This window comes from Hemicordylus capensis, chromosome 12 (assembly GCF_027244095.1).
Source record: "Hemicordylus capensis ecotype Gifberg chromosome 12, rHemCap1.1.pri, whole genome shotgun sequence".
NCBI classification, from domain to species: domain Eukaryota; kingdom Metazoa; phylum Chordata; class Lepidosauria; order Squamata; family Cordylidae; genus Hemicordylus; species Hemicordylus capensis.
In genome coordinates this window covers 210,554-237,796 of record NC_069668.1, presented here as the reverse complement: position 1 = coordinate 237,796, position 27,243 = coordinate 210,554, and the positions used below count along the sequence as shown (strand labels likewise).

The window sequence follows — 27,243 nt, the reverse complement described above, 5'->3', positions numbered from 1 at the left end:
GGGGCCCAGCCTGCTACCTGGGGAGTCTCTTAGCTGGGAAAAGCTGGGGGGTTAGGAAGAGGGAGGGGGGAGAAGTTGGGGCTGAGCCCTCTCTGGGGAGGGGGCATTCTGGGGGGGTCTAGGGAGGAGGTCGAGAAGAGCTGGAGAGTGGGGAGCTTTGGGGGTCGGATGAGGGTGGGGCTGCTAAAGTGTGGGGGGGCTGAGCAGGGGGGTTGGGGGAGTCCTGGGAGTGGGGTCTGCCAAGGAAGAGCGGAGTAGGAGAAAGTAGCTGCGGGGGGTGGTGGTTGTTGAGTCCTCTCCAGGGAAGGGGCAAGACGAAGCCTGAAGCATGTGGGGGTCTGGCCAGTTGGGGGGCTGGGGGCGGACTTGGGAGGGTTGAATGAGGTCAGGGGATGGGGAGGGGAGGGAGGGAGGTTGAGAGGGCCTGGAAGTTGTGGCAGCGTGGGGGGGGGGAGGTTCTGAAGAAGGGGGCCTGGGGAAACGTGTGTGTGTGTGGGGGGTCCTCTAGGGGCACTCTTGCCCAGCCGTGATCTTCTGCTGGTGGCTGGTTGATTCAGAGAGCCTGAGCTCTGCCCCCAGGGAAGCTGCTGGTGGGGGGGGGTGGGGGCTGGACGCTTGATCTTGTTCTCCTTCCAGGCTGCCAGGAGAATGTGGGAGGTTGCTCCCCCCGACCCGCCACCCCCACCTTTCCACTCTGTCCTCCCAGCAACCCTGTGTGGTAGGCTAGAGAGAGGGAGACGGCAACCCCGCTCCACGGCCTCCACCTACTGGGGTTCATGGCCGCCTCCCCCACAGGTCTGGCCTTCTTTCTGCTGCTGCAGATGCGATCTGGTTTTCGCCTGCCCTGACGGAATTTGAGGAAGCCAATGTGGGGAAGCCACTTCCCACTCTCCGCCCTCACAACAATCCTACCCGGTAGGTTAAGCTGAGGCCCAGAGTCGCCCAGGGAGTATAATGGCTGCGTGCGCATGCGTGTGTGTGTGTAAGTCCAGCACTCTAGCCACTACACCATGCTGCCCAGGGAAAGATGGGGTAAAGAGATTAGGGACGGGCACGAACCGATTCGACGCTCCTTTTGTGGAGGACCCAACCGGTTCAGAGGTCCGAGCCAGTTCGGAGGCGCCGACGCTCTCCCCGAAACCGCTGGTGTGGGGCTGCTGCGTACCTCCCCCAGTCCTGGTCAGCGTCGTACCAGAAGTGGGCAATTGTGTGTCTCTCACTTCTGGTACGACACTGACCGGGGCTGCAGGGAGGTACGCAGCAGCCCCATGCCAGCGGTTTGGGGGAGAGTGCCAGTGGGGAAAGAAAGGACACCCTCCCTGCCCCTTCAAGGACCCGGCCCCCTGCACCTCGCGGGAGTGCACCAACAAGTCCATGCACATTCCTAAAAGGGATGTTTGCGGCTCGTTAAAAGACGCTTGGGGGCGGCAGGGTATGGATTTGCAGAACCTTCCTAAGACAGGCTTGTGCCGTGTCTGTGTGTTTGGGTGCCATGGGGCCGCCGCAGCAGGATTTCCTTTAGTAAACTTAGTCTGTATGTTGGCCATTAGCTTTGGAAGTATCTTTTTTGTTGTTCTAACAATCAGCAGCAAGTTTTGTCCACAAGCCGGTTATAAAAATAAACTGGGTTCACTGTTATTGGGAAACAGCAAACGTTTAGAAAACATTAACTGCTCTAGAGACCTTGCGTAATGAATTATGATGATGATAGCTTTGAAGGCTGATTCACGGAGGTTTCTCCTCTCTGGCTTTGATCTGTGAAGAGCATTGCGACTTCTAACCTTTCGTTTCATTCATGGGCTCTGGCGTTTATGAGTTTCATACGACTCGTGTCTTGGAGAGCTGCTGCCAGTCAGTGTTGAGAGTATGCTCAGTTCTGACACGCTAGAAGGCTGCTTCCTATCTTTCTCTTTGATTCTCTCCCCCTCCTTCTAGGCTTGTTTTGTTTAGTAAAAGTAAAGTTGTGCCATTGAGTTGTGGCGACCACAGAGAAGCCCTGTGGTTGTCTTGGGTAGAATCCAGGAGGGGTTGACCATGGCCTCCTCCCGCGCCGTATGAGATGATGATGCCTTTCAGCACCTTCCTAGATTGCTGCTACCCAATAGAGGCGTTTCCCACAGTCTGAGAAACAGACCAGCGGGGATTCGAACCGGCAACCTCTGGCTTGCTAGCCGAGTCATTTCCCCGCTGCGCCACTAGGAAGTAGTGATAATTCCGGTCTTTGACCAGCAAAAAGCATACAGACTCGCAGAAGGTCTAAATGAGACCAAGCTCAATGGCTAGAATTGCTGTTGAGCTTGCTAAACTACCAGCTTGAACAGATCCGGATTTGAATACATTTTGCCGGCTTGGAAAGGGACAGGGTTCTGATTTTTGTGCCGCACCCCACGCAGCAAAGGCTTAAATTCGGTACGCTCTGGGTGGCACCTCTTGATGACGGGTGTCTGTATTTTTCTTCCCTTGCAGGTTGGGCAAGCTGCTGATGCGGACCATGAAGGGTTGAAACCCCCTCCCCTCCCGCCGCTTGGGGGGAAGCCCCGTGCAAGATGGCCACCGTGCCTGGCCCCTTGGCTGGCCCCCCGGCTGCTTCACAGGCCCCGGGCGTGGCGGTGTGGGAGTGGCAGGACGAGACGGGCCACTGGCGGCCGTACCAGAGCACCGTGTGCAGCTACGTGGAGCAGTCCTTCCAGGCCCTCCTGCTGAAGGGGCGCCGGGCGTCAGGGACGTGGCCCGTCAACGGCAGCATCCCCTTGGGACAAGCCGACTCGGCCCTGGCCCCCTACGTCATCGACATCCCGAGCCTGACGCAGTTCCGGCAGGACACTGGTGAGCACAGACGGAAAGCCCTGCTGGGCCGGGTGCCGAGACAGCGCGGTGTAGTGGTTAGCGTGCCGGACTAGGGCTGCGGAGCCCGGAGTTCCAATCCCCATTCAGCCCTGAAACTCACTGGTGACCCTGGGCCAGTCCTGTCTCTCTCGGCCTGACCTACCACACAGGGTGGTTGTGAAGGTGAACGTAGCCATGTGCACCGCTCCGGGCTCCTTGGAGGAAGAGTGGGATATCAATATAATAATTTGAAAAATGAGATGAATTACTGCCGCTACTGTCGGTACGCTGCATTCCAACAAAAGTTAGCAAAGCAGCTTATGTAGGAAAAGGAGGAGAAAAAGATTGTCCCCTGCCCACCCACTCCCGGGCTCACAATCTAAAAAAGAAACACGAGGGAGAGGAGAGGAGAGCTGGTCTTGTGGTGGCACACATGACTGGTCCCCTTAGCTAAGCAGGGTCCGCCCTGGTTGCATTTGAATAGGAGACTAGAAATGTGAGCACTGGAAGATCTTCCCCTCTTAGGGGATGGAGACACTCTGGGAAGAGCAGAAGGTTCCCAGTTCCCTCCCTGGCAGCAGCATCTCCAAGATCGGGCTGGGAGAGAGACTCCTGCCTGCAACCTCAGAGAAGCCGCTGCCAGTTTGGGAAGACGATACTGAGCGAGATGGACCAATGGCCTGATTCAGAATAAGGCCGCTTCCTCTGTTCCTAGACACCAGCAACAGCCACTGGAGGGGTGCTGTGCTGGGGCTGGTTAGGGCCAGTTGCTCTCCCACTCTCCGCTTAATATAAAGAGAAGTGCCACTTTAAAAGGCGCCTCTTTGCCCAGTTAGCCGGAGTTTGTATAAATGTTAGCAGGGGGTTGTATGAGATGTGTGAAACAAATGACTGAAACAAAAAAAAAACAGCAAGTGATGGGAATGTCCCTTCCCAGACCAGCATGCCAATACGATTTAACTCAGAGCTTGCTCCCGCAAGAAACATTTCTGATCGTATCTTTCCCAGTTAGCCAGTTATTTATTGCCTGTCCTTGTGCAGTTAACTTTGGGCTGAGAGGGAGGGAATAGTTGCTTAACAGGCAAAACTCAGATTTCCACCCTGCTTTGTGACCGGCTCTGCTTTCGTGCTTCTCTGCTAGCCCTGGAGAAAAAGACCTGCTGCATTTTGGTCCCCATCCGATAATCGTTTTTAAGAAGTGGCGGGGGTGGGGGGGACAGCTCAGCCCAAAGACTTTTTTTGTGAGAAAGTCCTTGAAGTGGTTTACAAGGGAGAGCCCAGCAACAGCCACTGCAGGGGTGCTGTGCTGGGGGTTGGAGAGGGCCAGTTGCTCCCCCCCGTTCACATATCGGAAAGTCGCGGCTTTGAAAGGTGCCTCTTTACGGAGCTGGCCGGGAACCCGGCGGCCTCTCGGCTCCTTTCCACCACTCAAACCACTTCCTGCATCCACCCAAGAGGCAAAACACCCGGGAAACTTTGTGGCCGCAAACAGTTCCCGTTCTGCACGCCTCCCTCCCTGCATTAGGAAGGGTGGCTCCCCTCCAACTTGTACGCAGTCGGCTGAACTCTCTAACCTACCGCAGGCTGTTCCAAAAACGGGGGGGAAATAAACCTGAGCAGGAAACACCCTTCTGAAAAAGACACAGGGCGAACCACCGCATTTTGAAGCGGCCTTTTGTGTTCTGTCTCTTGAGTGCTGCACCGGCGATCTGGGCTCATCGGAGGAAGCCGCGGAGAATAACAGGAAGGTCTTCTTCCTGGGCTTGGGAGCATCCTGGCAGGCAGCTGCCGAGATGGGCCCCGAGAGGCTGGCGCCTCGGCCGATGCCGCCGGGCAGAGTAGCCAAAGCGGAGTGTGGGGTGAGGCCCCTCCTGTCTGCGTGGCCTAGGCTGGGGTGGCTGATGAGACCTCCCCCTTGGGAGGGTGTGGGGTCCCTCCGAGCCAGAACCAAACCTGGGAAGCCTTGGATGGCTTGGGACCTGGATCTGAAGCAAGGCCAGGGAGCCATGGCACAAATCTGTGACCAGCCTCTGCTGCAGCCCCCGGAACTCCCTGCTCCATGCAATCTAGCCGGCCTGCCCTCTGGTGGCATTTAGCTACCAAATAGATGCTCCAAGTGTGCTTTGCCCCGGCTTCCTCACTCTTGAAGTGTTCTGCCTGCCCCTCAGTTGATGGTCCATTTTGTTTTCATTGGGCTGTTCCAATAAGAAAGCGCAGAGGAGAAAATAAGTAGGCCGTGAGGCACAGCTGCACAACTCGGCCCCTCCCAGCTGCTGCTGGACTACAGCTCCCGTGGTCCCTGAATACTGGCCACTGCTGCCGGGGGTTATGGGACTTGTAGTCCACCAGCGGCTGGAGGGCCCAAGCTGTGAAGCTATAACGCCTAGGGAGGCCCGTAGCCAACCTATGGGGAGGGGAGCTTGTCTGCACCCCATCTTATCTTATCAGCCCCAAGTGCAAGCCAGCATTGAGTCACTTAAAGAAACACTGGTAAAGAATTGAGGGGCAGTAGGGAGAACTTCTCCCAGGGGTGGGGGGCGCTGTGGGTCTGTGCCTCTCCTTGGAGCGCCAGTCTTCCACCCTTGAAGTGTGAGTCTTTACCTCGGCTTCAGCTGCCTGATGGGCCGTGCCCCTCTCCTTCCCTTCCCTCGCAGGGACCATGCGTGCTGTCCGTAGGCACGTCTTCCCGCTCGACTCGGCGGCCGGGCAGGGCGTGGTCTGGGAGTGGCAGAACGACGAAGGCGGCTGGTTCCCCTACGAGATGAACATCGGCGTCTACCTGGAGCAAGCCTTCGTGGCCAACTGCCCCCAGGTGGACCTCGGGCACTTTGGCTACAACTACGGGGTCAACTTTGTGGCTCAGACCCAGACCAACCAGACCACCGGCTACCAGCGGAAGGTCCGCCGGCGAGTGGACTCTCCGTACCCGGTGGCCACGGTTGTGGGGCCGCCCCACACGGGACCCACCTGCTCGTGCCAGCAGTGCTTGCTGAACAGCGGGACTGGGCCCATCACCTCGCGGTATCGGCACTCCATGGTGAATCTTCCCGGCTCCTCAGGAACGCAGGGGGCCGGCAGGACTGTGGGACTTGGTGCTTCCGCCGCGGGCTTCGTGCCTTATAACAAACCGAGCCTGACCGGGGCAAGGTCGATGCCGAGGCTGAATGTACATAGCGGAGGGACAGCGTTGCCACCTGTGCCCGTTGGCGGGCCAAGCATGGCCCACGCTGCGACCAGAGGAGCCAGGTACACCGTCTTCAATGCTCTCGACTTGCTTGAGATCTGGGCATCCTCTCCAAGATGCCTGGCGTGAATGGGTAACCCAGATGTTTCACATATATTATCTCGGTCATCCTATACATTTCCCCTCCAAGATGCCTGGCGTGAATGGGTAACCCAAATGTTTCACATATATTATCTCAGTCATCGTATACATCCCTTCTCCAAGATGCCTGGCGTGAATGGGTAACCCAAATGTTTCACATATATTATCTCAGTCATCGTATACATCCCTTCTCCAAGATGCCTGGTGTGGAAGGGTGTCCCAAATGTTTCACGTATATTATCTCGGTCATCCTATACATTCCCTCTCCAAGATGCCTGGCATGAACGGTGTCCCAAATGTTTCACATATGTTATCTTGGTCAGCCTAAATATTACCTCTGTAATCCTAAAGTGACAAACGTCGGCTTCTGTCCTAAAGCTCTGCAGCCAGAAGAGCTGCATACACAGTCTCAAGCGCTCTTGAGTTGCCCTCAAGGTGTGAGCATCCTTGGTAAGATGCGTGGCGTGAATGAATGTCCCAGATGTTTCAGGTATATTATTTTGGTCGGCCTAACTATGACCTGGCGCCTTCTGCAGGTCTCAGAAGTGGAGCGACAGCGATGAACCCAGTCTAGATGAGGCAGGTGCAAACGGGTGGCCCCAGAAGGTATAGCTGCAGCCGATTCCCTCCGGGTGCAGCTGCACAGGAACATAGGCAGCGGCCTTCTACCGAGTCAGCTCTTGGGTGCCTCTAGCTCAGCAGATGCTGACACTGACTGGCAGCAGCTCTCCGAGGCTTCAGGCAGGAGTCTTTCCCAGCCCTACCAGGAGATGCTGCTGCCGGGGAGTGTGGGCCCGGCTGCGTCTTCTCCCTGGCGTCTTCCGCTGCTCTTCTCGGGACAGTGACTGTCTTCTTTCTCCACAGTGTCCCCCAGCTGCCAGTGAGTGTGCCCAGGCCCGGCAAGCTGAACCAAGCCCTCGCAGGTAACCGCGCCCTCCGTCGTCGGCCTCTGCCCCAGCGCCGTAACTCCTGGGCTGCACTTGGCCGAGCTCTTCTTTCCAAAGGTTCCCGGCGTCCCTGCCCCTTCAGTCGCCCCGCCGAGGGCTGCGGCACTGCCGGCAGCCGCCTTGCTGCAGCGGGTCGTTTCTCTCCCCCCCCCCCCAGCCCACCCCACCTTTGAACCTCTGAAGCGGCTTTAGGTCAAGGCAGGCCGTGGGTCCGTCCAGCCCAGGACCTTCTGCTCAAACTGGCTGCGTGTGTGTGTGTTGGAACTCACGCACGGCCCTGCTGGATCAGGCCCAAGGAGGCCTCTCTGGTCCGGCTTCCTGATCCCCACCGCAGCCCCCCCCCAGATGCCGCTGGGGAGCAGCCCCCAGGCAAGAGGTCAGTGCGTGCCCTCTTGCCTCCTGCTGCTGCGGCTCCCCTGCAAGTGGTATTGAGAGGCACCGTGCCTCTGAGGCTGGAGGTGGCCCACAGCCACCAGACTAGTAGCCACTGACAGCCCTGTCCTCCGTGAATTTCTCTAAGCCCCTCTTGAAGCCGTCCCGGCTGGTGGCCATCACCACACCCCAGGGCAAAGAAGGCTTGTCCTCTGAGCTGCGGCCACAGTGCTCCCTGTGACGGGGGTTCCCAGAGATTGCTGACTACAGCTCCCATCACCCTCTGCCAGCCATTGCAGCTGAGGAGGATGGGAGTTGCAGTTGTCAGCACCTGGGAAGGAATGCCTCTGGCAGGGCACACTGGCTGTGGCCTGCCGTTTATACTGGGCAGCCGTAAATATGGGAAGGTCGGTCTTTCCCCGGAGCACTGCTGGTGGCAAACCTAAGAGGACCAGCGTCCCGCTGCTCACAGTGGCCAAGCAGACGCGTCCAGGGAGCCCAATGTCAGGACATGATGAGCATCTCCGCCCCTCAATATGCTTGTCCCCACCACTTGGTATTCTGAGATAGACTGCTTCTGAAATGGAGGTTCTACTCTGCCCTCAGGACTGACTGCCCCCGCTAGACCTCGCCCTCCATGACCCCACTCTTGAAGCCGTCTATGGCGCCCGCTTGGACACGCTTGCCCCTGGCAAGCTCACTGGTGGGCCCTGTGCAAACGGAGGGTGCCTGGGTCCTTTGCAGCCCCTCAAGGGATCTGTTCTGCGTGGCACTTGCTTCCTTGGGTTCCTCAGCGGCTGAAGGAAGGTCTCCCCAGTCTCAAGAAAAATAAAAATAAAAATGGGGATCCCGGGCAGTTTTAAAACTGGCACTAAAAGGTCGCCGTGCCTTTTGGGTGTGCCTCCTCTGTCTGGTGCCCCCAACCCGGTGGGATGGCCCAGATTCCAGACCTCTGGGGGGAAAGGACGCCGAGGAGTCTCTCTCTTCATGCTTCTGCCTCTCCCCACTCCACTCCGCTCCCCCCTAACCACCTCCCCTTCTCTACCTGTGGTGGGGTTTGTTGTGTTTTTTTTGCGTTTGTGGTTTATTTCTTTATTTTGAATGGACTTGGGGGGCTCCCCCAGTCGAGCTTCCGAGCCAAGACGTTGGTAGTTCTGACTCTTCTCACAAATGTGTTGCTGGTTTTCTTTCCTTCCCCCCCCCCCCGCCCCACCCGCCGCATGACGATCTCGTGTCCCCTGTAGGCATGATGGCCCTCCTGATGTCAGCCGCCGGATTTCCTGTGCACCTCACCCCGGCGCCTCGTCCCGCGAGAGCCTCTAAAAAACACACCTCCGCTAAGGAGGGGAGGAGGGGGCGCGCCAAAGGTAGCTTCTCCTGCTCAGACGCCGCCACGGGGGCGGGGGGGGCAGATCTCCCCTCGGCGGCTGCCTTTTCCTCCTCCTCCTCCTCCTCTGCAATCCACTCTGCTTCCGCCCTTCCTGATTTCTGGCCTCTCCGGGAAGTGGCCCGACTGGATGGCTTTGGGTCCCTTCCCCACTCGGTGGAATGGCTTGCCTTGCCCTAGGGACAGTCTGTCCGCTTCAGAACCCGCTTGGAAATGAGCACATGGGGGCGTGCAGAAACCCGGGGAAGCAAGGCATTGCCGTTCCGCACGGACAGGTAGGGGGCTGCCTTCGACTGAGTCCGTCCATTGGTCCCTCTAGCGATTGTCCGCGCTGACTGGCAGCAGCTGTCCCAGCCCTATCTGGAGATGCTGCCAGCCTGGGATTTTCTGTGTGCTGGGCAGATGCCCCATCCCTTAAGAAAGGGCCTCCAAAGAGGCTGCTCGCTTTTGGGTGTGGGAGGAGATGGTCCTTTCCCTTCCACCTGCCCTTCCACAGCACAGCCTGCTCTGGAGTCCCCAACTCGGCGCGGAGCCTGCTTCCGCCGCAAGACTAGGTCAGGTGTGGCCTCAGCCCACGGAGACGCAGCTTGAGTGAGGAGCACAGCTTCCTGCCGTGGCCACCTCACGAGCAGCCTCTCCTCCTGCGGGGTTGGATCGGGCAGAAGGCCCCTCTTCACACCCTCCACTTGGGCTGTGGCCTGCCGCTAGCCGGGGAGGAAGGGGCTGTGCCGTTCAGCAGGGAGGCGGCTTCCTCGGCCGTCGGCGTTGCCCTCGCTCCCGGCACCACCTCCTGCCGTATCTCTCTCGGCCCAGGGAAGGGGCTGCCACTCATTCGTGGCGCCTGTGAACTCCCCTCAGACCTTCCTGCGAGGTAACCCCCAGAGATGCAGCCTAGCAGAAGTGCTACGGTGAGGGAGGACATCGGAACCCAGGAAGCTGCCTTCTACTGAGTCAGACCCTTGGTCTATCTAGCTCAGGATTGTCTACCCAGACTGGCAGCAGTGGCTTCTCCGAGGCTGCAGGCAGGAGTCTCTCCCAGCCCCATCTTGGAGATGCTGCTGCCAGGGAGGGAACTGGGAACCTTCTGCTCTTCCCAGAGCAGCTCCATCCCCTGCAGGGAATCTCTTCCAGGGCTCACACATCAAGTCTCCCATTCAGGTGGACCCTGCTTAGCAAAGGGGACACGTCAGGCTTGCCGCCACCAGACCAGCTCTCCTTTTAGAGCCTTTTTAGAGTCTCTAGCAGAGAAAGGGCAGCTCGCCCACAAAAGGGTTGCCTCCGTCTGTGGTCTGGCCGGATTAGGATCCCGTTCTGGTCGCTCACTCTCGAAAGGGATATTGTCAAGCTGGCAAAGAGGCCAGCAGCAGCATCCCTCGGGTGGCCGTTGCTGGCATCCATTGGTATTTTCAGACTGAGCACCCTTTGGGGACAGGGACCCATTTTGCTGGTCTGTTTTTTTTGTTGACATCTATATAAACCATTCTGGGCACTCTTTTGGAAAAGCAATTTATAATCCCCGGCATCTTCATAGTCTCCTGACACACTTCTGCAGATTCCAGGCAGTGCACAGATCTATTAAAACTGGGTTTCAGTGCCACCTGTGCTGCTAGTGGCTACCAGTCATGACGGCTGAATGGAACCTCCAGCTTCAGAGGCAGTATACCGCGGATGATAGTGGACAAGGCCAAAGGGACTGTGGCCGTCTTGCCCTGGTTGTGACGGTCCCAGAGGCATCGGGAGAAACTTCCACTCAAAGTCTCGTGTCTCAATATGCCTGTGTGTTCCTGCGCTGTCCTCCAAGGACCCTGCCAGAGCAGAGAGCGATGCTTTAAGTTCCTCACAGCCCGGTTCTGCTCCGAGTCGGGCCAGCGCATCGAGCAGGGTGACTCCTGAGGGGGTGGGGTGGGTCATGCCCCTTCAGACTGCAGCCAAGGGGTGCCATTTTTGAGCGCTCCTCCCATAGGTCATCAACTCCCTGCCATTATGTTTTTTAACCCAGCATAGCGGGGCCCTAGACTTGCTCAGCACTCATTTGTGCTGCTTCTCCGCTTGCAGGGAGTTCCTCGAGAGAGAGAGAGAGGAGCCTCCAGCAATGTGGCCTTCCCCTGCAGGCTGGCACGCCACAGTCCATTCTGCCGCCTTGCTGAGCCCCATTCCCTGGAGAAACCCTCCAGCAGTTCTGGAACTACACCCCCCATCGTCCCCTGCCACCATGTCGCTGTCGTCCCACAGCCGCCAGGGAGCCCAGACTGACCTAGACGGATTCCTCCCCCCATTCATCCGTGGCCTTCCTGGGATGCCTTTCCGCTCCTCTTCTTCCCCCCCCCCCCGCTTCCGGGTCTCCCTCTACTCGGCTCTTCTGCAAGAACTGGGAACTAACGAACTAACCCACCAGCCGGCGCTCCCCCTTTCTTTTGACGCCCCTCCTCGGGCTGGCCAGGCAGAAGCGGCCTTGCCCGGTTAACTCCTCGCCTGCCTCTCCTTGGCTCGCCGCCTGCCTGCGCCTCTGCTTCCGCTGCTGCTTCTCCCCCCCCGCCCCGGACCGGACCGGACCTCGGCCGGAGGCTGATCCCTCCCCTCTCTGCTCTCTCCCCTGGCCCAGGTGGCGCCCGCAGCCCCGAAGACGTGGTGAAGAAGTACTTTGAGGAGCTGAAGACTCCCCCTGCTGGTGAAGTGAGTGAGTCAGGGAGACCCTTGGCCTGCCCGGACTGGCAGCCGCTCCTCCAGGGTCCAGGCAGGCGTCTTTCCTGGACTTACCTGGAGATGCCGCTGCCAGGGAGGGAAGCTGGGCCCTTCGGCATGGAAGCAGGCAGATGCTCCTCCTTGTGAGGCCAGCAGCTCCCATCCGCGGGGCCCTCGCTCTACCGTCTGGGAAAGGGCCGCTCCTTAGTGCTGGCATGGCATGCAGCAGGCCCCCGATCCCCTGCCCGATGGAGCGCCGATGGACCGAGGCTCTGACTCGGCGGAAGGCACCTTCCGTGGTACAGATCCATATGAAACCGCCGCCTGCCGAGTCAGACCCGTGGTCCATTTGCTCTGCCTTGCCTACCCTGACCGGCAGCAGCCCTCGGGCGGGTCCCAGGCAGCGTCTCTTTCCCAGCTCCGCGGAAGGATCCCGAATCGGCACTGTTGGCTCTCCCTTTCCCAGGACTGCATCATCTGTATGGAGAAACTCGCTGCTCCTTCGGGCTACGGCGACGCTTGCGAAGGCAAGGCGATCCGGCCGGAGAGCGTCGGGAGGCTGGCCAAGTGTGGCCACACGTTCCACCTCCTCTGCGTGCTGGCCATGTACACCAGCGGAAACAAGGTACTGGGCTGAGGGGGACGCTCCTCCCGCCACTCCACCACGGCGGCTTGCTATGCTTGCCTGAGGGCTCCCGGAGGCCGTGCCCGAGATTGTGGTCTGGGGGGGGGGTGTTGGGCTAAGATTAGGGAGACCCAGATTCAAATCCCAGCTCAGCCACGGAACCTGCTGGGTGGCTTCCGCTTGTACTGGCTTAACAATTGTTTTGCTTCCATTGGGTTTTTTTTTTTTAAAGGTAATTAATTTGTCAGCCGCTTTGGAGGCGTCCATGTGACAAAGCGCCCTATAAATGTGTGTGTTGTCCCTTCTGCGTGTGCTTCCCCGGCAGGACGGCAGCCTGCAGTGCCCATCTTGCAAAACCATCTACGGCGAGAAGACGGGCACCCAGCCCAGCGGGAAGATGGATGTGTCCACGCTCCCCGAATCCCTCCCGGGCTACGCCGGCTGCGGTTCGATACAGATTGCGTACTATATCAACAAGGGCATTCAGGTACGCCCGGAGCTGCTCAGCGAGTTGGCGGCCGTGGACTCCGCTCAGGGGGCTAGCCGGCCAGATGTGCTTGAGTCCGTGGCTGCCGCAAACTTGTGCCGTGCGCCAGCCGAGGAGGGGCTGTGAACTCACCAGCTCTCCTCTGCTTCTCCCGCCTTCCAGGGTCCGGAGCATCCCAGCCCGGGAGCGCCGTACACGGCCAGGGGCTTCCCCCGTTACTGCTACCTGCCGGATAACGAGAAGGGGAGAAAGGTACCGCAGCGCGCACGTGTGTTTGGGTTTCCCCTCCGTCCGGTTGAGTGCTGCTTGGGCTGAAAGCCAGTGTTGCCGCTGTTTGGCTGAAGCGAAGCAGCTCTGGGAGAGGACTCCAGTCTCCCCAGTAGGTTCCTGGGAGGAAGAGCAGAGAGAAACTCCTGCTTGGGATCCCGGAGGCCTGCTGCCAGCTTGTGCAGACAGTGCTGCCGCTAGATGGGCCAGTGATCTCACGCAGGAGGCAGCAGCTTCCTACAGGATGAGGCCCGAGCGGAGGGGCAGGACGTCTGCTTTGCATGCAGGAAGGTCCCGGGTTCCGTCCCTGGCAGCACCTCCACCCGGGGCTGGGAGAGGCGCCTGCCTGGAGCTTCGGGGGGCTGCTGCCAGTCAGTGCAGGCGACCCTGAGCTCGACATCATGGGGCTTGTCCCTTCTCCTCCTCCTCCTCCTCCTCCCCCCAGGTGCTGGAGCTCTTGAAGGTGGCCTGGAAGAGGCGCCTGATCTTCACCGTCGGCACGTCCACCACGACGGGGGAGAGCAACACCGTGGTGTGGAATGAGATCCACCACAAGACGGAGATGAACTCCAACGTCTCGGGCCACGGCTACCCGGACCCCAACTACCTGGACAACGTGCTGGCCGAGCTGGCCGCTCAGGGCGTCACGGAGGACTGCTTGAGACCCTGAGCGCGGCCCCCGCTCTTTGGGGGCGCCTGCCGGCCCCCCACTCACCCCGTTGCCTTACATTGCTTGCCCTTTTCTGAGCAATAACACTCTCTCGGGGATCATCCACACAGGGAAACTCACCAGAGGACGGTGGATTAACCTCCCCCCCTCCTCCTCCCTCGGGTTCTTCCGGCATGTGGTTGTAGCTGCGTGCAAGTTGCAGGTATCCCAAGTGCCCGGGGTAGAAGTGGGGCGTGTGGGGCACGTTCCCTGGTTGGTCCCTCCTCTCTTCTCCTCCCGCCCCCTCCCAACAGTTTCCCACACACCAGGCTCGTTGCTCGTGTGTTGCAGGTGAGTCTCCTCCTCCAAGCAGGGACCTTCACCTGCCCCGTGAGCATAATTCAAGCATAATAAAAGTCAGTTCCGAGGAAGCAGCATCGACGGTGTTTGTGGTCTCCTCACTGCCTCTGCTGGCTTCTGCCCACGTTTCTCCCCCCTCCCACCTCCCGAGAAAGCCTGCTCTTGAGATGCCCCAGTGGATCACAACGCGTGATCCACTTGTGGAACTCTGCCACAGGACATGGTGACAGCCAACAACCTGGGTGGCTTGAAGAGGGGTTTGGATGACTTCATGGAAGAGAGGTCTATCAATGGCTACTAGTGGGAGGGCTATAGGCTACCTCCAGCCTCAGAGGCAGGATGCCTCTGAGTACCAGTTGCAGGGGAGTAATGGCAGGAGAGAGGGCATGCTCCTTTCAACTCCTGCCTGTGGGCTCCCCAGAGGCATCTGGTGGGCCACTATGCGAAACAGGATGCTGGACTAGATGGGCTTCCTTGGGCCTGATCCAGCAGGGCTGTTCTGATGTTCTTGGGTTCCAGAGTCCTGCATTCCCCCCACAGTGGAATGGAGCATTAGCGAAGACACCCTGGTGGAGGGGTCCCCCCCCCTTTCTGAATTGTCAAAATAGGTGGCTTAATCTTGGGGTTTTTGTGTGTGTGTGTTTTAACAGTTTAGTGGAGAGAGACGTGGGCCAAGGCAAGGTCGCCGTTGGGTCACAGATTGTAGAAGCAGGTGAAATCTGGGGGGACAGAAGAAGCTGCTGTCTTCTGAGTCAGACCCTTGGTCCATCTCGCTTGGTTGGAGGGCTGACCCTGACCGGCAGCAGCTTCTCCCGGGTTCCAGGCAGGGGTCTCTCCCAGCCCTACCCGGAGCTGCTGCCAAGGAGTGAGCTTGGGCCCGGCTGCGTGCCAAGCCGACGCTCTTCCGCTGAACTCCCAGCCCCACGGCCATCCCTCTGTGAAGCCGCAAGCGAGGAGGGGCAACGTCCACTCCCCCCCCCACAAGTGGGCACCTGCCCCACTCAGCCCCTGGACGGACGCTTGTCAGTGGACCCCACGGGAAGCCGGTGGCCGGGTGCTCTGGAGCAGCTGCAGGAGAACCCGCCCCCAGACTGGCCACGAGGAGGAAGCCAGGAGCTCGAGAGCCACGGAAAATCAGGCTCTCCGAGTCGGAGCCTAGCAACTGGAGAGTGAGGGAGTGATGAGGGAGAAGGGGCTGGACGCCACCCGGTACGCGTTCTGAGACTGTGTCCACCCCAGGTTTCGGGGTGGGGGGAGCCAGGAACGGGGCCGTTCAGAGCTGGACTCCACCGCCACGGAAGTCCACTTCCATGCCCACCCATCGTCTTCCCCCCCCCCCCGCCGCCTGCTGTCTGTCCTCCCCTGCATCTTTTCCTTTCTCTCCATCCACCCTCTGCCCACCGGCGCCTCCCAAGAGGCTGCAGTTCCCAACCCTCCCACTCCCCCCGGCCATTCCCACCCACCCACCAAGGTCATAAAATGGTCCTGTGGCGCTTCGGTTTCTTCCGCTCCCGATTCTTCCCGGACCTCGGGCCCCCTCTTGTCAATCCCTCTCCCACCTCCTGCAGCAGACCCCTCTTGGCGGCTTCCAGGGTGATCCGGGCGCCTCCCCCTCAAGCCCCCTGTGTGCTTTGGGGCTGCCCTCAAAGGCAACCCTGTTCAAGGACTGGAAAGCAAAGGGTTGGGAGCAGAGAGCCACAGAAGGCGGAGGACACTTCTGTCTACTGCTTTTCAACAAACAGTTTGCATATTTAGAGAGAGAGAGAGAGAAATGGCTGCCCGTCCCCAAAGGGCTCACAATCTAAAAAGAAACACAAGATGGGCACCAGCCACGGCCACTGGAGGGGTGCTGTGCTGGGGACGGAGAGGGCCAGTCGCTCTCCCCCTGCTCCGTCCAGAGAGTCTCCACTTCTAAAAGGTGCCTCTTTGCTCAGTTAGCAGAGGAGGAGTGCAGAGGCATGGAATGCGTTGATGGGACGGGTGTGTTTTTCCTCTTCTGTTCAGAGAAATGTGACCCGCCCTCTGGGTCTCGAGCGCACAGCTCGGATTCCACAAAGCTTGCTCTCAGGTATGCAGAAGGACTCCTCCCTTCGGCTCGCAAGCCCGTCCCTGGCTGAGTAAACGGACAGACGTTTCTCGGATGGCCTAGACTAGAGCAAGGCTGTACAGATGTACAAATGTCGCTCAGCATTGCCTTCCCAGACTGGCAGCGGCTTCTCCCAGCTTGCAGGCAGGGGTCTCTCCCAGCCCTACCTAGAGAGGCTGCCACCAGGGACCGCTCCCTCCTCTGCCTTGCCTTTCTTCCATGGTGGTGGCCCAGGTGGCCATCCACGGGGTGCCCAGGAGGTCTCCCCTCTAAGCATGGACCGGCCCCAGGCCTGCTTAGCTTCACCAAGGGGGCCTCGCCATCTCCCCTAGGACCTTGCAGGGGCCGTCTGTGTTGCTAGCAGGCCTTGCGAGGGCCGGCCTGTAGCCAGGGGGCACAGGCAACGCTGGAGCACTCCAAAAATGTGCCCAGGCCTGTCTGGACCAGGGAATGTACAGTATGTGTAGAAGCAGTCTGGTTATAGCCGAGGAAGGCAGGTCACATATGTTACCCATCTGGTTCTTCAGGTTGGTGGGGTGTGTGTGTGTGTTATATTGGGCAGTCCCTAATGTCTGAGAGTCACTCCTCCCCAGCCCTGTTGATCCCCAAGAGAAAAGAACGAACGACGCTGCCAGTTGGTGTAGACAATCCTGAGCTAGATAGACCAAGCGCCTGGCTCCCCAAGGCAGCTTCCTAGCTCAATGTCCGTGTATAATACCAAAAGGTCTGTCTATTTATTTGGGGGGCGGGCGGCTATAGCTCGGGCACATCTCAGTCCCTGCCGGTCAGTGCAAAGGCTACCGAGTCAGAGGGACCAACAGCCTGACTTGGTATACGGCAGCTTCCTATATTTATGGGATGAGGTCGGAGCTCAGGGGCAGAACACCTGTCTTGTGTGCAGGAGGGCCCCGGTTCAGTCCCTGGCAGCAGCATCTCCGGGTAGGGCTGGCAGAGATGCTTGCCTGGAACCTTGGAAGGACGCTGCCAGTCAGTGCAGACGATACTGAGTTAGATGGACCAAGCGCCTGACTCAGTAGAAGGCAGCTTCCTGTAAGATGATGGCTTGAAGTGGTCCAGAGCCATGATTCTTGGGGATGTAGATGGAGTTTGTGTGACATGAACAGATGTGGACCTACCAAAGTTAGCGGCTCAGGGAGAAGGGTTGTAGGTGTTCCTTCGTGTGCTCCTTTTCGGGGCAGCATTCAGCCCTGTAGAACCCCACCCCCATGGCTGAGGGTTTCAGGACAAACCAGAGCAAGTCGTCTCACCACACATGGAGCTCCCTGCCACAAGAGCTTGTTGGGCCCACTGGCTCAGAGGGATTTAAAAGGGAATTGGATCCCCCGATGCTGCTGTACTAAAACATCCATCGTCCACAGCCATCGGGGTCAGAGGGTGATAGGGATTGTAGTTCCCCCAATATTGGGGAACCCACGTTTGAGAGCCCCTGGTTTATAACATCTATGCTACAGCCTTCAAACGGGTGTTCTTTACCAGGTGGGTCCTTATGTTTGCTATTTCTATTTTTGCTGGCCAATGGCTGTAATAAAATGGATGATGACCAGGTGGGTCCTTGCCCATCTCAGACCACCACCACCCCAGCGCCTCTTAAACAGCTCTCCCCCCCTCCACCGCAAGCTTCTGCCTCTTCCCCTCGCCCTTTTGCTCTCACAATGGACAGTTGCTTAATTCTGCCATCCTCTGCCCTAAAACTGCTCCGCTATTTCACCGATACGTTCTTTCTATTCCATTTTATCCAATTCGAACTTTCATTCCATTTTATCCGATTCACTCTGATTCCAACTATCCATTCCATTTTATCCGATTCACTCCATCCGGTTCGCACTATCCACCCCATCTTCTCCGATCCACTTGCTGCTGCTTTTTCGCGGCACATTTGCCCTTGCTGTACTCTTCCAGCCAGGGGCGTAGCAAGGTTGGAGTGGGCCCAGAGACAAGATTTTAAATTGGCCCCCCTCACTGAAGCTCAGCTCATGAAGATAGATAGATAGACAGATAGATAGATATCCTATGTGCCACAATAGAACATCATACTAAATTATTTTTTTTAAGGTTTTGTGAATTGTGGACGATGCAAGTCATTGAATGGGACTAGAGAAAGACCTGCTGTTCTGGGAGCTCCAGGTCTTCACACTCACATCAGTTTCGGAGGATGAATACAACTGAAGGAAGCCTGGGCTGGTGTGCGGCTAGGGGAGTCAGTCATTTGACTTGCCTCTGGGAGGGGGGCAAGGCAGTGGGCCCCCAGACAACTGTTTCCCCTTGCCCTAGTATAGTTACGCCCCTGCTTCCAGCGTCGTTCCCCCCTGCCATGCCCATCTCGGGTCACCTGTGCAAGTTGCCCTCTTGTTTTATTGGAAAAACAAGAGAAACCTGTCTGCTATCAGGGTCAAGATCCTCACGCGAATCGGGAGGAATGTAGCTGGCACAGGGAGGGCCGAGGGCAGCTCCCAAAGGCGACGCAATAAAGGTGCTGGCCGGCTCGGAGGAAGGGGATCTCTCGTCATCGTGGTCCTCTCCTCACTTGCGTTTAGGACTGCTTCTGCTGCTGGTCCTGAGCACCGTCCGTTTGAACGAGAAGGAACATCTCGAAAAGAACCAGCCTCCGCCAGGATGGCTGCTTCCCTTCTGCTCACAATACTGGCTGCCCTCGGGACCATGGCTGACATCGGTGATTGTTTTGGGACTGTGTCTTAATTCTTTTAAAATGCCAAGGATTTAGGACAGGTGGCATCCCATCCGTGCCCTGTGCTCAGGGCCAAACCCTTTCTCCCCCCTTCTCCCCCTGCCCACACCATCCTCTTTCCTCTCTCTGGTTCCTTCGCCACTAGCAATATTTTGATTGCAGGCTCTTTGGGGCAGAGAATGTGCCTCTTTCAGTATTTACAGTGCCATGGAGATGGTGCTGTTCAACAGATAACGGTCGTTGTTTTAAGGACATCGGTCAGCTGGAAGGGGTTCAGGGGCAGGCAGCCAAGACCGTGAGGGGTCTGGAAAGCAAGTTTTGTGAGGAACAGTTTCCGGAGCTGGCCATGTTTAGCCTGGAGAAGGCTAAATCTAATCTCAGGAGAGATTAGAGCTGTCTTCCAATATGTTGTCACATCGAAGAAAGAGCAGGCTGTGACTAGAATCAATAGGATGAAATGACAAGGAAGCAGATTTGGGCTAGGCATTAGGACGGATTTCAGCCTGTAAGTGCTGTTGGATGGTGGAACTGTCTGCTTCCAGAACTGGTGGCAACCTACAGCCAGCTAAAACCAGAACCCGCACAGCCAAACAGCTACGCGAGGCTACCTTTCCTATATTCTTGCATAACCCGCCTGGGTTTGGGGCTCAGCCTTCACTACAGCTCTCTTTGAAGTCACTCACTCAATCAAAAACTCTGCTCTGCCCAGGTTTGGGAGCTGTGTGTGCTCCTGGTTGTGTGGATGCAAAGTTGGAGGGAAACCTGGGCGGAAGTGGTTGTGTGGAAGCAAGGCAGGATGGAAAGCTACCCGGGTTTTCCTCCAACCTGACTCCCACACAGCCAAAATTCGGGAGCGCACCCAGCTCCCAAACCCAGGTAGAGCACAATTTCTGAATGTGTGAATGACCTCCCCTGTGTCTTTTCAGAGGTGATCCCTTACACCCCCCACATCACTGAGCTGAGCCTTGAAGGCAAGATCACCACCAGCACCTTCGCCCTGGAAACACCCAACTGCGTGTTTGATAACTTTGCCAACTCCTCTGACATCATCTGGCTGGTGGTCACCTTCTCGAATGGTGAGTCCACAGTCGTGGGGACATGGGAAAGTTGCCGTCTACCGAGTCCGACCCTGGGTCCGTCTAGCTTGGTCTTGTCCGCAGGAAACAGGGGTGATGGGGGGAGAGAGGTCAGGACCAGGCCAGCTGCAGTCTGCCGGCGAGATGACCCTGCACCCCACTGCAGACATGGTCTCACGCAGCCCAGTTCCTGGCCAGGAAGAAAGCTCGGGGGTGGGCCTGGCTGCTGGGAGGCCGGAGGCGTCTTCTCCCTACCTGGCTCTTGGGAGGCCAGAAGTGTCTCCTCCCAGGAGCCAGGCAGTGAGGGGAGGCTGGAGGGGGTCTCCTCGCTGCCTGGCTCCTGGGAGGCTGGAGGCGGCTCCTCGCTGCCTGGCTCCTGGGAGGCTGGAGGCGGCTCCTCGCTGCCTGGCTCCTGGGAGGCTGGAGGCGGCTCCTCGCTGCCTGGCTCCTGGGAGGCTGGAGGCGGCTCCTCGCTGCCTGGCTCCTGGGAGGCTGGAGGCGGCTGCTTGTTTGGGAGTAGAGGAGGGAGTGAACAAGGCTTCTTTACGCAAAAACTCCTTTTAAAAGAACGAACGCAGCCTATTGGACCATCACTGATGCGGGCTCTATTAGCTGACATCTTGGTGTCGTTCCAGTCGGGTGGATGGTGGGGGAGCGGGAAATACTTTGGGGGGGGGAGTGCCCACTACCCCTTACTGCTCTGTCCCTGCAGAAAGCCTTTTCCACGTTCCGGTGTTGTAGACCGGCCACTACAGTGATGCGATTTCCAGGCCTCCAACCTTTCCGCTTCTTCCTCTGCAGTCACAGGCACCTTCCAGAACCCACCGAACCCCCAGCGGATCCCGACGTATGAAGACCTATACACCACTTTCAGCTACATGACCATGCGGTCGACTCTCTCCCAGTTCCCCTGCAGCCCAGGCCAGTCCAGGAGAGTTCTCCGGGTCGGCAACGAATCTGTCTGCAAGAATGACGACGGCCGGACCAACTGCAACAGCCCCTTGCCTTCTCCGGGTACTTACAGGTAAACTCCGCGGGGTCAAGGAACAGGCGAGGCGGGACACAGGTGCTCAGACCGGCTCCCCAGTCCAGAATATCTGACCAGTGCACTTTGTGGAGTCTGCCTCCTTGGGTGCTAGAGGACGAGACAAATATCAGGGCCTGGTGATGATGGGAGTTGTAGTGTTTTTAAAAAACATCTTAAAACACACCTTTTTAAGGAGGGGTTTTAATGCTCCATTATTATTTTGTTATCTGGTAGGTTCTTTAGCTTTTTATAATTTTCAGTTTTAATTTGAACCTAATAATTGTGGTTTTTAATCTGATTTTTTTTTTAAATTTAGTTAATTTTATTACTTTTATTGTATCTGTGTCTATCTTATTGTTGTGAACCGCCCCGAGCAGTAGTACACTGGAGGGGAGCGGAATAAATATACTAAATAAATAAATACATAAATAAATCCATAAATAAATCAAGCAAGCAAGCAAGCAAGCATAGGAAGCTCAAGCTGCCACTTACTGAGTCAGACCCTTGGTCCATCTAGCTCAGTACTGTCTGCACTGACTGGCAGCAGCTCTTCAGGGTTTCAGGCAGGAGTCCTTCCCAGCCCTACCTAGAGAATGCTGCCAGGGATTGAACCTGGGACCTTCCTCATTCGAAGCAGATGCTCTACCACAGAGTTACGGGCCCCTCCTCCGAACGGACGTCTGCTTTACGTAGAAAGCTACCTTGTATTGGGAGTCGGATCCCAGGTCCGTTTTTCTTTTCTTTTGTTTTTTAAATTGCAGCCCAAAAGGCTCTGATCTGGATGAGGCCCGTGGGACCGGGGAAAGGAGGAATTAACCTGTCACTTCATGCCCTTTCCCCTCAACACAAATCATAACCCTGGGTCCCAGAAATTGCTTTTTGTCCCCGGAGAGGAGTGTTATTTGTGCCTCTGTCTTTTCTCCTTCTGGGGAAAAAGAGCAACTGGGATCGGTGGGGACGTGTTTCTCATTGGGGGGAAAAGCACAGGGGAAAAGGTTTGTGTGTGGGTTTTTTGGTTTTTTTTTAAAGCTCTCTCCCTGAAACATAGTGCCTATCTGGATCAGAGGTTTCTGCAGCTATTATGGGGGGGGGGGGGTGTATGTGCACACATACGCAGATACATATATATGGCAGAAATACAATGACACATCTGTCGTTTCCTTTGTGACCCTTAGAAGCTGAGCACTCCTGTCAGTCCTAGCTGTCCTGTGGCATAACCAGTTCCTTATCCTCAGAAGGGCAGATCTGTCCAACTCGATTTTCCACGTTGCAGTCCACGGGAGCTGGTTTGTTTTTTTCCTCCCTCATGATGGTCCGGAGCGAGGGCTGAGCTGCGCTTCGCTAGCCCTGAGTCAGAGCTCTGTAGGAGCACAGGAAGCTGCCGCCTGCCGAGTCAGACCTTTGGTCCGTCTAGCGCAGGACTGTCTGCACTGACCGGCAGCAGCTCTCCAAGGTTTCAAGCGGCGGGAGTCTTTCCCAGCCGAGCAGACTCGTCTTCCGGGCTTCGGGACTAGAACCGAGGGGTTGAAATGGCGAAGGGCCAGATTTAGGCTAGACACTGGATGGCCTTAAGAAAGGTTTGGATCACTTTATGGAGGAGAGGTCTATCAACGGCTACTAGTCGGAGGGCTATTGGCCACCTCCAGCCTCAAAGGCAAGATGCCTCTGAGTACCAGTTGCAGGGGAGTCACAGCAGCAGGAGAGAGGGCCTGCCCCTTTCAACTCCTGCCTGTGGGCTTCCAGTATCATCTGGTGGGCCACTGTGTGAAACAGGATGCTGGATGAGATGGGCCTCCTTGGGCCGGATCCAGAAGGGCTCTTCTTATCTCTAGATGGATCACAAATACATATTTATCATGAACTCTTTGAAAGCACTGCAAAACAACTCGTCGTCACCTGCTCACGTGTACAACTGCATCTCTTGTCTTTCACTGATGTGTCTGTTTCTTCCGGCACGTTGGTTAGACCGTCGCACCAAAAGAATCAGGACTGGCTTGCAATTTCTTCTCATTTGTTTGTGTGTTTTGTCTGTTTACTGTTACGTTTCTATACCTCCTCTAGGTGAGGAGGGCTGGTCTGGTGGTAGCAAGCATGACTTGTCCCCATAGCTAAGCAAGGTCCGCCCTGGTTGCAGATGAATGGGAGACTTGATGTGTGAGCACTGGAAGATCTTCCCCTCAGGGGATAATGGGGCCGCTCTGGGAAGAGCATCGAGGTTCCCAGGTCCCTCCCTGCATCTCCAATATATAGGACTGAGAGAGAGATTCCTGCTTCCTGCAGCCTCGGAGAAGCCGTTGCCAGTCAATCCTGACAATCCTGAGCTAGATAGACCGGTGGTCTGACTCAGTAGATGGCAGCTTCTTATGTTACCTCCTTCCATTCAACATGGCCCCAAGGCCATTGATCACAACATATTAAAACAATACAAATCTGTTGAAAATTGGAAACAGTACAAATGTTAAAAATGCCAGCCTATTAAGAAATTAGAAAATAAACACGCGGGGGAGGGAGGGCAGAGCACGGTGTAATTCCATGTGTCCATAGCCCTTGGTGAAGCAGAGCAGGTTGTGCAGGAGAAGCCTATCTTACAAGGCTCCAAATGCTCTTTTCCACACCAGAAATGTTTGGCCAGGGAAATTCTGTATCACTGTGTTCAAAATAGGGTTAGTGCTGGAATGCAGTAGGAACCACTGACTTTGCCTCTCTTCAAATCCATTGCAGAGTGAAATTCCTTGTCATGAACAGCACGGGAGCCAGAGCAGAAACGCGATGGTCTGCTCCAATCGAGCTGAGAAAAGGTGGGTTGAGCCTTTTCAGAAGGACGCGGATGAACTGGGGGTGGGGGTGTGGGGGGTGGAGATTGACCTCTATGGTAGCCTTTCCAGAAGGATGCTGGTTATGGGAAGAGTGGTAGCAAGCATGCCTTGTCCCCTTTGCTAAGCAGGCTCTGCCCTGGTTTGCATTTGAGTGGGAGACTACATGATGTGAGGACTGTAAGATATTCCCCTTAAGGGAGGGGGCCACTCTGGGAAGAGCAGAAGCCTCCAAGTTCCCTCCCTGGCAGCATCTCCCAAGATCGAGCTGAGAGAGGCTCCTGCCTGCACCCTTGGAGAAGCCGCTGCCAGCCTGTGAAGACAATCCTGAGCTAGATGGACCAATGGTCTGACTCAGTAGAAGGCAGCTGCCTATGTTCCTAAATTGGAAGGGTCACCCTGGACGGTGAGCCCTCAGTGCATATTTTCTGACGCCTGTCAGTCAGGCTGAGGGGCGGAGTCTGCTGAGCTCCAGCATGTAGCCAGCCAATCAGGAGCGGAGCAGGAGATATTTCACCCTCCTCCCTCCCCTTCTGCAGCAGACACATTGCTGAGGATGGGTCGGCTTCACGCCAGCGACCCTCAGATGGGGAACACCCAGCTGCAGCATGGGGAGGCTGAGTAGCCCTCCAAGTATCCCGGGGGGGGGGGGACTCAGACCCCCCTGTTGGGAACCCCTGCCCTAAGTCAATCAATAGACAGTTGAAAATACGACGCGCGTCACTTTTCTCTACTGTAAAACATTTCCCCCTCTCACCCCTGTTCCAGCTCAAGCGTGGCAGACGGTGGATACGTGGCCTGGCCGGCGCAGCGGGGACATGATCGTCATCACCGTCATCCTCTCCGTCCTCTGCGGCGTCGTCACCGTCGGCTTCCTCAGCACCGTCTGCTACGAATGGTAAGAGCCGCGAGGAGTCGTACTGTTTCCCCCACACACACAGTCACCAGTGGTTGCTAGTGGTGCAGCCGAGGCTCGGTCTTTATGTGCAGCAGAAGCAAGAAGCCGAGCTGGCCTTGTGGCCGCGAGCATGGATTGGCCCCTTTGCTCAGCAGGGTCTGCCCTGGTTTGCATTTAGATGGGAGATGACTTGATGTGAGCACTGGAAAAGATGCCCCTCTGGGGATGGGGCCGCTCTGGGAAGAGTATTTGCACACTCGCATGCAGAAGGCCCCAGGTGCCCTCCCTGGCAGCATCTCCAAGATAGAGCTGAGAGAGACTCCTGCTTTGCAACCTTGGAGAAGCTGCTGCCAGTCTGTGTCGGCAATCCTGAGCTAGATGGACCAAGGGTCTGACTCAGTATGTGGCAGCTTCCTCTGTTCCTATGAGGAGAGCTGGTCTGGTGGGAACAGCATGAATTGTCGCCTTAGCTAAGCAGGATCCACCCTGGTTTGCATTTGAATTGGAGTCTTGATGTGTGAGCACTGTGAGATATTCCCCTTAGGGGATGGAGCCGCCCTGGGAAGAGCAGAAGGTTCCAAATTCCCTCCCTGGCAGCATCTCCAAGACAGGGCTGTGAGAGAGACTCCTGCCTGCAACCTCGCAGAAGCTGCTGCCAGTCTGGGTAAACAATACTGAGCTAGATGGACCAAGGGTCTGATTCAGTAGAAGGCAGCTCTCTTTGTTCCTATGGTTGACTCCTGACGTGGGAGAATGGACCATAACATTTTTCAGGTTGCAGAGAAAGAGAGGGCGAGATCATTCTTAATGCTCCCCATCCAGAAACAAAATTTCCCTTTTATATAGGCATGGGATGGGTCCGCAGCTCAGTGGGGAAAGAGCTTGGCCTGCTGAAGTTCCCCAGTTAAACCTCTGGCAGCAGCATCTCCTGGATGGGCTGGGAGAGAGTCCTGCCTGAAGCCTTGGAGAGCTGCTGCCAGTCAGAGTGGACCATCCTGAGCTGGATGGACCAGTGGCCTGACTCCGTATGAGGCAGCTGCTTAGGGTTTCATGGGGACAGGGCTGTAGTTCACGGGGAGAGCATCTGCTTTGCATGCCGAAGACTCCAGCTTTTCAGGGAGAAAGTTCTACTTGAAGTGTTATTCAATATAATCATATTATATATAAAAGAATAGGACAGTATAAGGGCGATGAGATACACATTTCCACACTTCCAATGCTTTCTTCAGTGACCTTCTTTAACGCGCAATTGAAAGTTAAACGTTTGACATTCAAAAGTTTGAAACGTGCAAAAGTTTACAAACTGAACCGCAGATGTAGCAAAATAGCAAACGTTTCGAGGTGAGACGGCATGATGTCTTACATCGAAGTATTTGCTGTTTTGCTACATCTGTGGTTTAGTTTGTAAACGTTTGCACGTTTCAAACTTTTGACTGTCAAACGTTTAACTTTCAATTGCACGTTAAAGAAGGTCACTGAAGGAAGCTATAAATGAATAAATAATGTCTCTCTCTTCCTGGGGTGCTAGATTTCTAGTGGCAGAGAGTCCCGCCCCCCCCCCCACCGCCAGCTCCCTGCTAGTAGAAATCTAGTCCCACAGGGAAAGAGATACCTGAGCGCAGCAGCAGGCAGCCTTGGCTTTCTGGCTATTCTGAAAAACCACCCTCCACCGTCTCAACCTCTATAAGTTGTGGTCCTGCGCTAGAACCTGATGCACTCGTCCTTGTTTTACTTGAAGGGAGATTTCCTTCCCGTGAGGGAGCCTTCTAAATAAATATAAATAGGTGTATTTGTTTATGTATTTATTGCCACCTGGTACGGTCCATTCTGCAACACCCTCCTGACCTCTTCAGAGGCGGCCCGGGTGAGGGCTGTACCACGAGACGCTCCCAACCGCCTGCCTGCTTTCTGTCTTGACAGCTTCAAGTTCTGGCACCACGGACCCCCCGAGAGCCAAGAGGAGCCGAGCCCGGAGCCCCTCCAGGCCAGCCGCTACAACACCCACCACATCCCCCCCGTGCCCCCCATGCCACCCACTCCCCCCGCTGTGGATTTGCCTGTGGCTTAGCTTATTTCGATCTCTCCTGAGAGCCATGGTGATCACAACCCTTCCTCCCCCTGCAAAAAACAACAACACTCTGTCTTCCAGGGTGGGGTCTCTCCCAGCCCTACCTGGAGACGCCGGCGGCCTTCCCCATGCAAAGCAGGGTCTATATGCCCCTGTGCTGCCGCGCTTTACCGGGGCGTGCTGGCAATTGTCCCGTGCACAGACACGCCTATTGAGAAGCTCCTCTCTGCAGGGTGTCCTGTTGTAGCAGGGGTTCCCAGATGTCGTGGACTACAACTCCCAGCATCCCCTGCTACAATGGCCTTTGGCTGCGGTCTTCAGCCCAACCATATGTCCCTGCTCTATGCTCTTTCTTTCACTCAGTGCAAATGTCCCTCACTTTGGGAGTCACCCCGTCCCATTCCAGTTCACTTTTCTATCTCTTCTTCTTCATCCTTCATCCTCCCTCATCCTTCATCTTCTGCTTCTGCTTCTGCTTCATGACGGCCACTGACCAAAGAAACCGCATAGCAAGAAAGACAGCAGATCATACGACATAAGACAGCGATACGTGCTGCATATACACATCCGCTGAACAGGCAAGTCAAATGAATGCCGTTATGCTAATTCAAGCCAATAAAAAAAATAAAAGGTATGTACAG

General features: G+C 56.5%; 2 protein-coding genes across 6 annotated transcripts in view; both read left to right on the top strand.

Annotated features, from left to right (window-relative positions):
- The window catches only part of DTX2 (deltex E3 ubiquitin ligase 2), a 63,796-nt gene extending 49,792 nt beyond the window's left edge, over positions 1-14,004 (top strand). For 3 of the 5 annotated variants that reach the window (XM_053274987.1, XM_053274984.1, XM_053274988.1), the window contains 9 exons: positions 2,467-2,826; positions 5,481-6,072; positions 7,016-7,074; positions 8,715-8,837; positions 11,460-11,530; positions 12,006-12,164; positions 12,490-12,651; positions 12,814-12,903; positions 13,364-14,004. In XM_053274987.1, coding sequence (XP_053130962.1) covers positions 2,547-2,826; positions 5,481-6,072; positions 7,016-7,074; positions 8,715-8,837; positions 11,460-11,530; positions 12,006-12,164; positions 12,490-12,651; positions 12,814-12,903; positions 13,364-13,588 — 1,761 coding nt within the window. In that variant the 5' untranslated portion in view covers positions 2,467-2,546 and the 3' untranslated portion in view covers positions 13,589-14,004. Of the gene's footprint in view, positions 1-795; positions 916-2,466; positions 2,827-5,480; positions 6,073-7,015; positions 7,075-8,714; positions 8,838-11,459; positions 11,531-12,005; positions 12,165-12,489; positions 12,652-12,813; positions 12,904-13,363 lie in introns of all 5 variants that reach the window. The other 2 variants (XM_053274986.1, XM_053274989.1) reach the window with 2 other exon arrangements.
- Positions 14,005-14,097: 93 nt separating this feature from the next.
- UPK3B (uroplakin 3B) lies at positions 14,098-27,236 on the top strand. Its single transcript, XM_053274992.1, has 6 exons — positions 14,098-18,705; positions 19,647-19,796; positions 20,598-20,820; positions 23,545-23,621; positions 24,405-24,534; positions 26,455-27,236. The coding sequence occupies exons 1-6, from the start codon at positions 18,648-18,650 to the stop codon at positions 26,600-26,602; spliced, it is 786 nt and encodes a 261-aa protein (XP_053130967.1). The 5' UTR covers positions 14,098-18,647; the 3' UTR covers positions 26,603-27,236.
- The last annotated feature ends 7 nt before the right edge of the window (positions 27,237-27,243 follow it).